Below are 14,388 nucleotides of genomic sequence, written 5' to 3'. Positions count from 1 at the left end.
TTGTGTCTGATATGTGTGTGTGGTGTGTGTATGTGTGTGTGGTGTGTGTATGTGTATGTGTATGGTGTGTGTGCATGTATGGTGTATATGTGTGGTATGTGTGTAGTGTGTGTGATATGTGTATATGGATATGTGTGTTGTATCTGGTATGTGTGCGTATGTGTGGTGTGTGCATGGTATGTGTATGTGTGTATCTGGTGTGTGTATGTGTGTAGTGTGTGTGTTATATATGTATGTATATGTGTGGTGTACGTGTGTATCGTGTCTGATATGTGTGTGTGTGTGTGTGTGTGTGTGTGTGTGTGGTGTGTATGCTGTGTTATGAGTATATGATGAGGGCACACCTGTGAAGGTCAGAGAACAGTCTTAGAGACAGCTTTCTCCTTCCACTGTCACCTGGGCTCCAGCATTAAGTTCAGTTGCCAGGCTGGCACAGCACTGAGCCTTCTCACATCCCCATGCTTTCAATTTCACCTTCACCGCCATAGTCTCATAACCTCAGACCAGATCGGTGATGGGCCTGGATCTCTTTCACCTCCCAACCACCCAATCCAAACAATATGACCACTTCAACCACCCCAAATCTGAGTCCTGCACAGGCACCTGTAAGAAACTATTCCAGTGTCAAGAGCTACAACTGAGTCATGTTACCATATGTATTTAGGGAACACAACGACAAAGTGGACCCAGGAGTAAAGTGGGAATAGACGCAGAAGAGCAAACCCATAAAGGCAGGTAAGAATGAAGGTGTCACAGACAAAGAAAACAATAACAGTGTGTTCCTCTGCAGTTCTGCCTCAACTCCTGGGGCAAGCCAATGTCTGCGCATCAGCAAGCACCCCTGGGGAATATTATAAGAAATGACCCGTCTGTAGAGATGCCCGAGAGCAGGTCACCAGAGATCTATGTCTAATGTGCAGGAAACCAGAAAAGCTACCCAGTGGATAAAAAGCCAGGACCACCCTGGAGGGCTCTGAATTAAGCAGTATGGAAACCCAACTAGAAACGCCATCCATGACACTCAAGTAACTCCTGTGATTTTATTCGACTTTTTAAGGCCTGGAAATGGTGATGTTTATCACATAAAAAAGGAAAGATACTAGAATTAGAGAACAAGATCATTTCCAATAAAACTTAAGCTTCCCTTTCAAGAAAACTGTAGCGGTTACCCCATCATTTAAGAATACAATTGAACATGTAAAATGTTCTCATTTTCCTAAGTATTGGTGGACTAAGCCATTCATTAGCACTTCAGAAGTTTCAGGTTTTCTCCTCAAAATAACATTTTGGGGATTAAGTTATGTCTGAAGACCCTTTTCAGCTGTAAATTTCTGTGATTCAAAGAAATTAGTGTAGAGTATTTGCTTAGCACATGCAAAGCCATAGGTCTCAGTCCCAGGACCACAAAGAGAGTGGGAAGGGCTCCAGAATTGGCCGTTTTAAAAACACTATTCTTGTTAAACTTAGAAACTGAAAAATATAAATGATGATCCCGTTCTATCAATGGCGATGTCTGTGAATTTTAAAAACTCCCTGGTTCACAGTGCCCATCAAAATACGTGTCTAAGTTTTAGGCAGTGAAGATTCACAAATGTGGAGACTGTAAATGCAAAAGAAAAAAAAAGTCAAAAAAAAACAAAAACAAAAACAAAAACACCGACAACCCACAACCACGCTCCTGCCATTCTGCTCCAGCTCTTTACAAAGCTCTATTGACTCATCTGAGCACCAGTCTTCCGTGACAGACAGGAGCCGGTGAATTTCCTGCCGCCAGTAGGCGACTGCGCCCATCTAAGAGGGCAGGCCTGGCGCTGACCTACCTCCCTGTCTCCGCGCCACAGTCGCTGCTCCGCCACCGGAAAGCCGGTCTCAGCGAAGATGCGCTCCTTGAGGTCCCGCCCGGTTGCGGTCGCCGGCACCGCCACGGTCCTGCAGCCCACGCAGCCGCGGAGCACGGTCACGCGGACCCACCTGCGGCAGGCAAAGGGACGGACGGTCAGCGGGGTTCGCGCGCGGCCGGCCGGCACCACCCTCCCGCCCGGGGTCTCCTCACCTGTCCCCCATGGCGGGCTCCCCAGGCCTCCTCCTCACGCCCAGCCCTGCCGCTCCGAGAGGTCCGCCACTGGCCCTGAGGCGGGGATCCTCATGGCAGAGGCCTGTACCGCCGCAGCGCTCTGCCGCAGCCCGCAGAAGCGCAGAGGAAGGCGCCGCTGCGGAGGAGGAGCGAGCCCTAGCGCGCCGCGCGCTCCGGGCTGCAAAGGGCCATGAAGGCGTCGCCCGCAGGCATGCGCAGCCCTGGGACCGTTATCTGCGGAGCGGCCCTTCCGCGTAGCCACGCCTTCCTAGACGCGCCCTAAGGACCGCTACTGTTCTTGGAGGAGTCTCAGGCCCCGCCTCGGCTCCGCCCCTCTCGTGGATGGCAAAGGACGGACCCGCCCCCTTCTCAGGCCACGCCTTCCTCTGACACACCCCGCACACTGCGGTTGTTCTGAGGAGACTCACGTTCCGCCTCGACCCCGCCCCGTTCCCCCCCCCGAGCAGCTAAGGACCGCCCTGCGCCGGTCTCCAAGCCACGCCCCTCCCAGGAGCGCCCTTCGATTGCAAGGATGCTTGGGACCGGCTTTTGCCACCCCTTCTCTCCCAGGCTATTCACTAAGGAGCAGCTCCAGTGGCTCTCTCCAGGCCACACCTCTCCTGAGCCCTCCACACAGAAGTGACAGCTGAAGAGCAGCCTGGCCCTAACCTAACCCAGCTATACTAAGCAGCCACACAACCCCAAAAGCTACACCCAGGTACCTCCTTCCACTTAACTTCTCACAGATCCTGATGAAAATAGCAAAACCAAACCCCTCATCTATTACAGCCACACAAAAGCTACTTGGTGTAATAGTAAACGCCTGATTGTTATTTGAAATATTCTCATGTACTAAAAACTCCCATTTTAAAGTTAACCCTTTTAAAATGATATTAATTACCACTCCTCTTGGCTCCCCTCCATATAGTCAGATTCATCATTAGGAGTAAAAACTACCCTGAGAGCTCCTTAGGAGACCATAATGTTAGTCAAGCTTTCCTTTCGCTGTTGGAAGGGGTCAGTTTCATCAATTAGAGAAAAATGCTGAAACTCAGTATAACGATCCTGCCTAGAAACCCCAAAAGACAAATACTTGATTTTTAAATTAAATAACCCTATACAAGTGAATGCATTGGAATATCAACAAATAGGAAAAAATACTGATTTTTGTCTATCAAGTGAGATTCCCCCCATTCCAAGCCCCTCCCAAACACCATGCTCAGCACCTGTAATGTGACATGTGCCACCTAGACCCCAAAACAAATCTTCAGGTTAAATGTCTTCAGAGTTCAGAATGCATCCCTCTTCCTCTGTCTTCCTATAAGAAACTTTCTCTGGGCACCAAGCAGGATGTTGTAACAATAGAACCTAGGCATGAAGTGGAAGCCCTGACAGGAAGGACTGACCTCAGCCATCAGGCATGCCACAAGAGAAGCAGAGTCAGCCCACAAGGAGGCTGATCAGAGGCGGCTTTGAACCTCTAGAGCAGAATGCCTTTGGGATACATCACACGATGTCATTACTCATGGGAAATGCAGATCAGAACTCAGGAGAGATGCCAGAGCTAGTGGCATCCTAGGCCGAGGAGTCACTAGCTTCTTCAGATAATAGTCATAAAGTCTACTGAAGCTACTGTATCCCAACTGGATACACCCCTGAATGACAAGGACACCCAAGGAGTGAGACAATGTACCCTAAGCAACTGTTTGCAATTTTACCAGCTAGAGTTCTGAACATGTACGTGCTGGTGGTTACACAATATCATATCATGACTGTGATGCCATGGAACTGCAGGATTCAAAAGGACTCAGAAAGTAAATGTTATCCTATGTGTGCCACCATATTAAAATATGTTTTCCATTTTGTTTGCTGAGACAAAGCACAAGGCAGTTCTGAAGTGTCAGGATTTTCTGCCTCTTTAAGGAGGCAGAGGCAAGAAAAAGGGGAAAGCTCAGGAAGGAAGGAAAGACGAGAATGGGAAGGAGAAGAAAAGGGAAAGAAGATAGGATGGAAAGGGGAGGAAGGTGGGGAAGGGAGAGGAAGGAAAAGGGAAGGAATGAGAGAGGAAGGAGCAAAGGAAATGTATACAAAGAAGGGAACGGAAGAAGTGAGAGAAGAGGAGGAAAGAAGGGATGGAAAGGTACAGCGGCCATGAAAAAGCTTAGGCCCTGGCAAGTTGGGACACGCCTGTAAACAGCTTAGGTGTTTGTCCTCTGGAAACACCTTTAATCTGGGCTAAACTTTCTGCTGGAGGCCTACATAAGGACAATGGAAGAAGGAAGACTTCCTTCTTCTTTGCCTGCTTGCACTTGCTTGCCAGCCCATCTGTTGGAACCTACTTCTTCAGGATTCTGGCTTATACAGAAGACCAGCTGAAACACCCAGTCTCATGGGACCAGCAACTACTATATTCTTGGACTTCCCACTCACAGCTTCCCATTGTACAGACAACAGACTGTAAGTCATTTCAATAAATTCCCTTAATATATAAAGACACTCCATAAGTTCTGTGAGTCTAGAGATCCTGACTAATACACACAGAATATCAAATTTTCTGTATGCCTCAAGTTTCTTTCTGGAATATTAAGTTTCATATTCACTACAAATCTCTGTGTGGAAAATGTCTCCAGTGTTAAACTACCTACTTAATTGAGGAGTTCTTCAAACTGGTGTCTATTCCTGTGTCATATTAGTTTTTGTTTTTAAGTATGGATTTTTTGACAAAACGCCAGACAAGGGCAACTTAAAGAGGGAAGAACTTGTTTTGGGTCACAGTGTGAAGTTACAGTCTGTCACAGGTGGAAAGGCATGGCGGCAGCTGGTCACATTGCATCCACAAGCAGGAAGCAGAGACAAATGAATGCTGGCGTTCCGCTGGCTTCCCCCTTTCCGTCTTTTTATTCAGTCCGGGACTCTGGCCCACGGGAAGGGGCCACCCACACTCATGGTGGGTCAGATGCCTGTATACCAGGCAATTCCATGTCCATTCAAGTTGACAATGAAGAAAACCACCACCCAGCACGATGTCTCTTTCAGAGGAACAATGTCACATGTACTTGTCCCTACAAGACAGCTTGTGTGCACAAGGTTGTATGTATACAAGTGTGTGCATGCGATGCTGGCGAGGATGTGGAGAAAGAGGAACACTCCTCCATTGTTGGTGGGATTGCAAGCTTGTACAACCACTCTGGAAATCAGTCTGGCGGATCCTCAGAAAATTGGACATAGTACTACCGGAGGATCCAGCAATACCTCTCCTGGGCATATATCCAGAAGATGTCCCAACCGGTAAAAAGGACACATGCTCCACTATGTTCATAGCAGCCCTATTTATAATAGCCAGAAGCTGGAAAGAACCCAGATGTCCCTCAACAGAGGAACGGATACAGAAATTATGGTACATTTACACAATGGAGTACTACTCAGCTATTAAAAAGAATGAATTTATGAAATTCCTAGCCAAATGGATGGACCTGGAGGGCATCATCTTGAGTGAAGTAACACAATCACAAAAGAACTCACACAATATGTATTCATTGATAAGTGGATATTAGCCCAAAACTTAGGATACCCAAGATATAAGATACAATTTGCTAAACGCATGAAACTCAAGAAGAATGAAGACCAAAGTGTGGACACTGTGCACCTTCTTAGAATTGGGAACAAAACACCCAGGGAAGGAGTTACAGAGACAAAGTTCATAGCTGTGATGAAAGGATGGACCATTTAGAGACTGCCGTATCCAGGGATCCATCCCATAATCAGCTTCTAAACGCTGACACCATTGCATACACTAGCAAGATTTTGCTGAAAGGACCCAAATATAGCTGTCTCTTGTGAGACTATGCCGGGGCCTAGCAAACACAGGAGTGGATGCTCAGAGTCAGCTATTGGATGTATCACAGGGCTCCCAATGGAGGAGCTAGAGAAAGTACCCAAGGAGCTAAAGGGATCTGCAACCCTATTGTTGGAACAACATGATGTACTAACCAGAACCCCGGAGCTCTTGTCTCTAGCTGCATATGTATCGAAAGATGGCCTAGTCGGCCATCAATGGAAAGAGAGGCCCATTGGACTTGCAAACTTTATATGCCCCAATATAGGGGAATGCCAGGGCCAAAAGAATGGGAATGGGTGGGTAGGGAAGTGGGGGGCGCTATGGGGGACTTTTGGGATAGCATTGGAAATGTAATTGAGGAAAATATGTAATAAAAATATTAAAAATCAAAAAAAAACAAGTGTGTGCATGCTTTGGCATGTAGTATATGGTAATTCTCTCTCTTTTTAACACACTGTAAATCTTTTGGACTCTAGGCCATTGTGAACTGTTAAAGCTGATAGAAGCCAAATTCTGGCCCAATAACTAGACTTTAAACCATCAGTACCAGATGCAGTTGATATATGTGGATGAGAAGAGGCCATGTGGATGTCCCCACTGGTCCCAGGCATAGAATGCAGGCAGTACCCAGACCCATGACAGCAAGGCAGGGCCCGGTGCTACCCAGTTTCCCTAGTGACATTTTCACCTTGGCCAGTGTGAAGTTATGCATCTGACTTCTTAGCCTTCTTCATTTCTTCCTCCCAGGTTCTACTGTCATTGTTTGACCAATCTCCATTACAGTTTTCCATCAGTCTCCTGCTCTTCAAAGAACCAAGAAGGGCTCGCTTCTCTCAGGCAGGCTGGGCCTCTGGTGGGTTTTTCTCTGCACTGGCCTGTGGCATGCCCACACCTTCCCTCTGCCTTCCCACAGGCCTACCATTCCCCATCTGTGCCATGATCAGCATTGTCAGCATCCTTTTCTGTCCACAGCACTTTCTAGGTGAATATCCAGATATAAATGCCCACCCAGACAAACAATTTTGAGTTCATGTGACTCCATGCAAAACCGTCTGGCAATCCGATGGCCACACAAAAGCATGACTGAGACCTGCAGGTGGTGGCAGCTGGGGTCTTTAGGAAGATGTGGTTTCAGAGAAAAGCCAGTGTGGACTGTCACACAGAACCAGAATCAGCAACCTGACTCATCCTACAGTCTTGGTCCATCATTGCTTCCCATCGGATTCCTCTTCCCAGACTGAGCACGTCCACAGCTTTCTGATCTCAGTCTACTATAGTCACCACATTTGGCACCTTAAGTCTCTGATACCAAAGCCCATTCCCTCTGCCAGGGCCTTCACATGGGCTCCTCCCCCTTTTGTGCCTTTCCCACTCTCTCACCAACTTCTGTCTACACTTAGGCACCGTTCTTTGACTGACAGTCTGAATGCTGCCTCTACCGCCCTATACAAACAGCAACACCCCCAATGTGACCCCACTTCCCTCCAAAGTTGCCTTACCCTCTCTCATCATAGCTACCCTCAGTTGTGTGTGCATCTTTTTTGTCTACATCATCCACAAGGTGGCTCAGTGCTCCCCAGAGCGAGGCTGGCATGTTATTCAAATCTAAGTGATCCCTTGCCAAGCACTGGAGGGAGAGGGGACAGGTGGCAGGGCCTGATGTCTCAGTCTGCTTGGGGTTGCCAACCACAAAACACCACAGACAGAATGGATTGAACTATGCACCCCTCACAGTTCTGAGGACTGGGAGTTCAATGTCAAAGTGCATGTAAGGAAGGTCACATCCCTGCATCTCTTCCCAGCTTAGCCACATAGCCTCTTTGCCATGTCTATGACCTGCTTATGAGGGTCATAATACCATCATGGATCCCCACCCTACAAACTCATCTGACCCTAATTACCCTGTTCAAATACCTTGCCTTTGAATACTACTGAGGCTGGCAAATATTAAGAAAAGCTTAGTTACCTGGGACCCACACACACACCTGTATCAAGCCACATGCTTGACTTCAGTAATGGAAATAGGTAAACCGCCCCCCCTTATCAATCTCTTGGTAATGCTCATTTCTATTCAAACATGCTTCTGGATATATCTGGGATTAGGAGACATGGGGCAGGTCTGACCTAAACTAGTTTGGAATTGTGGTGGTTTGAGTATTCTTGGGCCAGGGAGCAGCACTATTTGGGGGTGTGGCCTTGTTGGAGTAGGTGTGTCACTGTGGGTGTGGGCTTTAAGACCCTCGTCATAGCTGTCCAGAAGCCAGTTTTCTGTCTGCCTTTGGATGAAGATGTAGAATTTTCAGTTCCTCCAGTCCCACATCTCCCTGGACACTGCCATGGATAATGGACTGAATCTGTAAGTTAGCCCCAATTAAATGTTGTCCTTTATAAGAGTTGCCTTGATCATGGCATCTCTTCATAGTAGTAAAACCCTAATTAAGACAGGGATACATATTCAGAAAGGAAAACTATGTCTTCTGAATGAATCTCTGGAAAACCTTCTATTTTGCCATCGTATGCCTATGACAGGTGTACACAAATACTTAAAATCAGATGCATCATGGGAAGGGATATGCACAGTAGAGAAAAATGCTATATAACCCAAACCTGCCAATCAAAACAGAACCACCACAGCTATAATCCTAGCAGTCAACCCCTTCTTGTCTTGGACCCTGAAAAAAAATTCTCACTAATATCCAAGGCCCCTGAGTGTTCTCCCAGGCTCAGTGCTTTTCCTGACAGTGTGTCTAAGTTTATGTTTTCATGTCATTCTTAATAAAATTTCTTGCTGCCTCTCTGTATCTCTGCCCCACTCTCTCTCTCTCTCTCTCTCTCTCTCTCTCTCTCTCTCTCTCTCTCTCTCTGTGTGTGTGTGTGTGTGTGTGTGTCCCTGTCTCTCTGTGTCTGTGTCTCTGTCTGTCTGTCTCTCCCAACACCCACTGTGTGTGTTTCAATTCTCTAAACAAGGCGCCAAGATTCTGGAAACACCAGATCCAGCCAGTGCCCTCCAATAACCTTGAAGGTTCAGGCGTGAAACATGAATTTTAAGGAGACACATTAAGTCAATCCATAGCCCCAGAAATGCTCAGTAAGCATGACTGTACAGCTATCTGAATTTCTACCTCTGAATTTCATGCCTCTGCACACAGCATGCTGGGGAGTCTGTGTCGCTGGATCCTTCCTCCCCTTGAGGCCCTGGGTAGAAGATCATAAGCTGGAAGAGTTGTGTGAATCATTGAGCCCACAAAGATGACTTCGCAAACATTTCACCAAATGAAAATCGCAGTCGTGAATGAACACCTACTGTCGGGCTGCATTTGTTTGCCTGTCCAGAACTGGTAGATCCATATAAACCAAAAGCAGAGGGGTGATTGCCAGAGACTATGGGGAGTGGAACTGACATGTGGGTGCTCATTAGCTTGGGACTCCTTTGCAAGGTGGCAAATGTATCCTACAGTTAGGGTGGCAATAGTTTTTGCAATATTGTGACTAGTCTAAAACACACACACACACACATACACACACAAACCTATATTCATTAAAATGGTATGTTCCATAGTGTGAATAATGTCTGAAAGAATTAAAACCCATTGCTGTTGTGAAAGAAATGTCTGCCCCATTCCACTCCCAGGCCCTCATGGCCAGGATCACTCTGTGAACAAAAAACATTCTAACTTAGTTGCACTGGCTTCTCTAGGGGACTCAGTGGTTGTTGTGGTTGTTGTTGTTTTGGTGGGTTTTTTGTTTGTTTGCTTGCTTGCTTACTTGCTTGTTTTAGCTGTCTTTCAATATCCTCAGTCCACTCCAGAGTAGTCAAACACAGATGTTTTTGCTCTCTCGTGCACACAAAGCAAGCCCCAGCAAAAGCTTCCATCTTCCATCAGCACACCGGGTCTGTTCACTCCTGTGTCCTGCTACTCCACAGCTTCCTCTCCTTGTTCTGTGCTGGGCCCAGGACATCTAGTTGCCAAGTTTTTCTACATAAGCTTTGCAAACACTCCTTCCTCTCTCTCATTCCTTCCAGGTGAATGCAAGTGTCCTTGCTGGGGACACCTGATGCTGCAGGAGGCCTTGCCCAGCACATCTCTCTGTCTTTTCGGACACATGCATCACCAGCCCCAAGCCCAGAGCACCTGGGTAGAGGCCACACTCACTCCCCAGGAAGTCAGACAAGGGCTGGACTTCCCTTGCCCTTGCGCTCATGCAGGCAGAGTCAGTTAAGGTTTATTTTTAGTGTCATTAAGCATGCCTGGAGAAATGAGGTCATGTTTCTGAGTTAGCATTCCTGCCTTTTCTACTTCCAAAGAGGGGCATTATGAATTCCCTGGAGTGCTGTAAAGTCACCTCAAAATAGGATGGTACAGACTTCATATGAGGCTTCTGACTATACCATTAATTTTAATGAGAGCTAGGTGTTTGGATGCCAAAAATCCTGAAAGGCAGCTCTGCCAAAGTAACACTAACTAGTAAGGGCCGTATGTACACAGGGCAGCAAGTGAGTGATGCAGAGTACTTTGCATTAGAAAGGAAAGCCATGACTCAAGCCCCCACACTTCGTGAGCTGACACATCTTATCCTGGATGGGAACATTAAGCCCACGTGTGGTTTTTGAATTTATGATGGATGCTGATTAAACATCCTTCTTTGCAATTATTATAGGAAATGCAGGACCATGGTGAGCTGGCTACACAGGAATAGAATGAGCTCGCTGTAGCAGGAATGTGTTCAAATGAACAGTGTACAATAAGAGAGTCTCAGACCAAGGCCCCATCACAGAAAAGTCTTTCCATTCATTATAAAACTGACGAGACAGCACACTGTAGAAACCGTGGACGATGAGCTAAGGAGCCCACAGCTGCCCTCCTGCAACCCTTTCTCGGTCATGACCACACTGCTTCCCAAGGAACGTGACCAAGTGGGTGGCAGGCTCCCTGTTCTTCCCCCTCTGGGCCTCTTCCTTCTCTCCTCTCTGGCTTGATCATGGAGCAGTTGAGACTAATATAAAAGTAGACAAGAGGGTCTTGAGAGCTTTACACCCATCATCATCTCAGCTTGGCATCTTTCCCAGTGCTGGCCCTTTGCTGGGGGCTGGGAAATCTAAGATGGCGGTGATCCTAGCATGGGAAATAGACAAATACGACAAACAGAATTGCCCCACAAAGGCAAGTGTTGTTGTCATGGAAACTGGTGTAATCAGCAGCAGCTGTTCAGTGTTCAGTGTGTGTCTTCCATTGACTTGGCTGCCCTGAGCCAACAGTGACTGTCCTAGAGGTCAGTTTGTATCTGAAGTGCTATCTTTTTTCTTCTTCTTCTCTCACTATGTTTCTTCCCAAGCACACTTCAGAGCAACATCTGTGTGTCACATTGTGTCATTGGTTCTGCAGTGTCCCCACCAAGACCAGGCTCCAGTTCCTCTATTTCCCTCCTGCTCAGGGGCAAAGTATCCCTTCAGAATGGCTATTGCATCCCCTTCTAGATTGTGTGTGTGTGTGTGTGTATGTGTACGTGTATGTGTATGCGTTTGAGTGTGTGTGTATGAGTGTATGTGCACAAGCACTCACATATGCATTTATAATTGGAATTGATTCCCAACCACCCCCACTTCTCTGAACTATTGGGCTAGATGGGTGCCTGCCAGCAACGCTGGTCATTCTCAGTGGCCATGATAGTGCCCTTCAATCACTGTACATGGGAAAACAGCAGTCACCTCTTCCAAAAATGTTTGCACATTAATGGGGGAATTTTAATTTCTGCTACTGTGTGGAACATGGGGCTCATATTTTGGAAGGTTTTCTGCCCAGTTGCCTCTGAAACTGCACCGCAGAGGGCTTTATTTTCAGCAGCAGTTGAAGGAAGAGACTGAAAAGAAGGCCCAGTGAGAGCATACAGTACCCACTGTCAATCTGAGCGTTAGTGTGCACCAGACCTTCCCTATTCAGTCTCAGAATGCTCTATAAACACCTTATCAAGCCACTCGAGACCCATGCAACCACATACTCACATTTATAGCCGACAAAAGAGAAAGTCACAAATTTTGGGCTCAGTGTAAAGAGAAGTGTGGCAACAATCAGACCCATTCTCATTTTTAGTCACTGATCACCCAATACATTCCAAATCCTCCACACGCACACTGTCATATTTAATAACCAGAAAGCCCTGCACAGAGGCTTTATCATCCACAGTCATAGCTAAGGCTTGGCATCAGGGAGACTGAGTGTGAGGAAACCTGGAGCCTGGGGTTGGTCAGTGTCTCCTGCGCCATTGTGCTTCCTCTACTTTGAAGTGACACTCTGCTTAGGTTGGTGGGGACCATTGTCATTGTTCTCTAGGGACAGCTTTCTCTAGAAACAGTGCTCTCCAGGGACAGCAGTGTCCAAAGTTCTCACCTAAGGGCTATAAGGACAATTTACATTTCCAAGAACATGGCACTTTTAGAGTCTGGCTGGCTGTAGATAGCATGAAGCCCTCACACATGCAATAGAAAATACATCTTCAGTTTGTGTTGAGGTTTGGTGGCCAGTTGCTATGTACTGTAAAGCTAAGTGTGGGGTGGACAGAGCGAATTAAAAAGCTACCACTTCACACATTCTTGAGGAATGGCCAATTGGAGTTAAGCACAGCCCAGATGAAACATAGTAGGTAATAACTCGGAGTTATCCATAGGAGAGAAATATTAATAGCTTAGACGGTAGATTCTGCCCAGTGTTAGTGTTGATAGAGGCTTGTTATAAGTATAAAGACTGTGTGTGTCTTTTACCCAGGAACTGAATGATCAAAGGTGAGCTAGAAGCCCCTGGTTGAGATTAAATACTTTCTGCAACAGTTTATGTCTTAAAAGAAATTCTTGGAACTAGAACTGTTCGGGATCTGGCTTTTTTCCAATTTTGTAATATTTGTGCACATATAATGAGTTACTTTGGGATGAGACCTGAGTTTAGACAGGAAGTTTGGGATTCGAATACATCTTATACACATAGCCTAAAAGTAATTTACGCAATGATTTTTAACGCACCTTCCTCTGACTATGACCTGGAATGCTCCATTGAAGACCTTGAAAAGAAAGGAATTTTGTGCATTTTACTTAGGACTTTATAGCTTTATGATTTGATTTCATCAACTTATACTAAATATGTAGGATAAATATAAAAATAGAAATTACAAAATAGAGATAGATATTCAGCAAAAATCTTGTAATCATCTGCTTACCTAAAAGATCTTACAACCGCCCATTTGTACTCAGCTAAGCTACTTGTCTGAAAATACACCCGCTTCTACTTTGCTTTAAAATATCAGAGAGAATCTCAAGAGTATAATTTGATTAAATATTCTCTGATCAGAAATCACTGAGAAATGTAAATTATTTATACAAAATGAAAGGGACTAGTTTTTGTCATCTTTTTAAATTTCTTGCTTATGAGATTTTTACTATTGGTGTTGGGCGGGGGGGGGGGCTTGTTTTTATTGCTGGGGATCAAGCCAAGGGCCTTTTGGTAGACAAATCCCTGCTGCTAAGCCACACCCTCATCCCAGATACAGGCTTTTCAAAATAATACACCAGTGTGTGATTTATACCATTCCTAAAAATCTGGGGTTGTCAAGAAGCAGATCATGGGTTCCTATCCCGTGTCTTCCTATCCCATTGTCACAGTAACTTGGAACAGGAAATTGTGGAAACCACACACCTGGAAATACAGACCAGAGAAATAACAGATCTGGAGAAGAGGGGAGCACACAGCTGAGGGTTTAGACGATGCATTCTTGTGCTGCCTCAGAGCAGTTATAGCCATTGGCCGCATCCACTAGAGAAGAAGCCAGGTAGAAATAGGTCAAGGAGGGATTGTTTTTTTTTTTTTTTTTTTCTTTTAAGGAAAAACTGGGGATGAATCCATCAAAACCTGAATGGCTGGGCTTTTCATTCTCACTCAACTCAAACAGAAGCACCCACCATTTACTCGCTTCCAAAGTCATTTCTCTGCAGGCTCTAAATGCTCACATGATACAGTTATAGGATGGAACGTTATCTATTGTCTCACTAGTGATTAAAAGTATATTGTATTCATAACTCACTCAAAAAGAAATCTATCACTGTCCACTATTTTTTAAATTATTATAAATATGATTGACTAATTTACACAAAGAACCCATCAACAAAAGTTATCCATAGAAAGAGAATGTAGCTCAGATTTTGTTTATTTGTTTAATTCATAGAATTCCTCAGAAACACCCTAAACACTTCTTTCTGCTTTTTGCATATAGCTGGTGTTAAGCTATTTATCTGTGATTGACTGGGTAGGTGATGGTTTGGTTCAGTGATACAACTTGTGAGTAGGGTCCCTGCAGTCCATTTGGTAACAGCAGGGTCCAGAAAATGCTGTCTGTGAGCATGAAGTGCAACTTGACCTTAATGATCAACTATATAGCTGATGTTCTAACATATCTATATAAGCAACATTTGCAATGACACAACTCTTTAGAA

At 45.6% G+C, this 14,388-nt stretch overlaps 1 protein-coding gene across 3 annotated transcripts in view; it reads right to left on the bottom strand.

Moving 5' to 3' along the window:
* Sacs (sacsin molecular chaperone) overlaps positions 1–14,388 on the bottom strand; it is a 77,020-nt gene that overhangs the window by 40,867 nt on the left and 21,765 nt on the right. For 2 of the 3 annotated variants that reach the window (XM_029468843.2, XM_029468847.2), the window contains exon 3: positions 1,821–1,971. In XM_029468843.2, coding sequence (XP_029324703.1) covers positions 1,821–1,971 — 151 coding nt within the window. Of the gene's footprint in view, positions 1–1,820; positions 1,972–2,053; positions 2,393–14,388 lie in introns of those variants that run through there. The other variant, XM_029468846.2, reaches the window with a different exon arrangement.

Source organism: Mus caroli, unplaced genomic scaffold, assembly GCF_978045245.1.
Source record: "Mus caroli unplaced genomic scaffold, Mus_caroli_1 scaffold_12, whole genome shotgun sequence".
Lineage (NCBI taxonomy): Eukaryota > Metazoa > Chordata > Mammalia > Rodentia > Muridae > Mus > Mus caroli.
The sequence above is the reverse complement of the archived record's forward strand: the minus strand, read 5'-3'. Positions and strand labels throughout refer to the sequence as shown.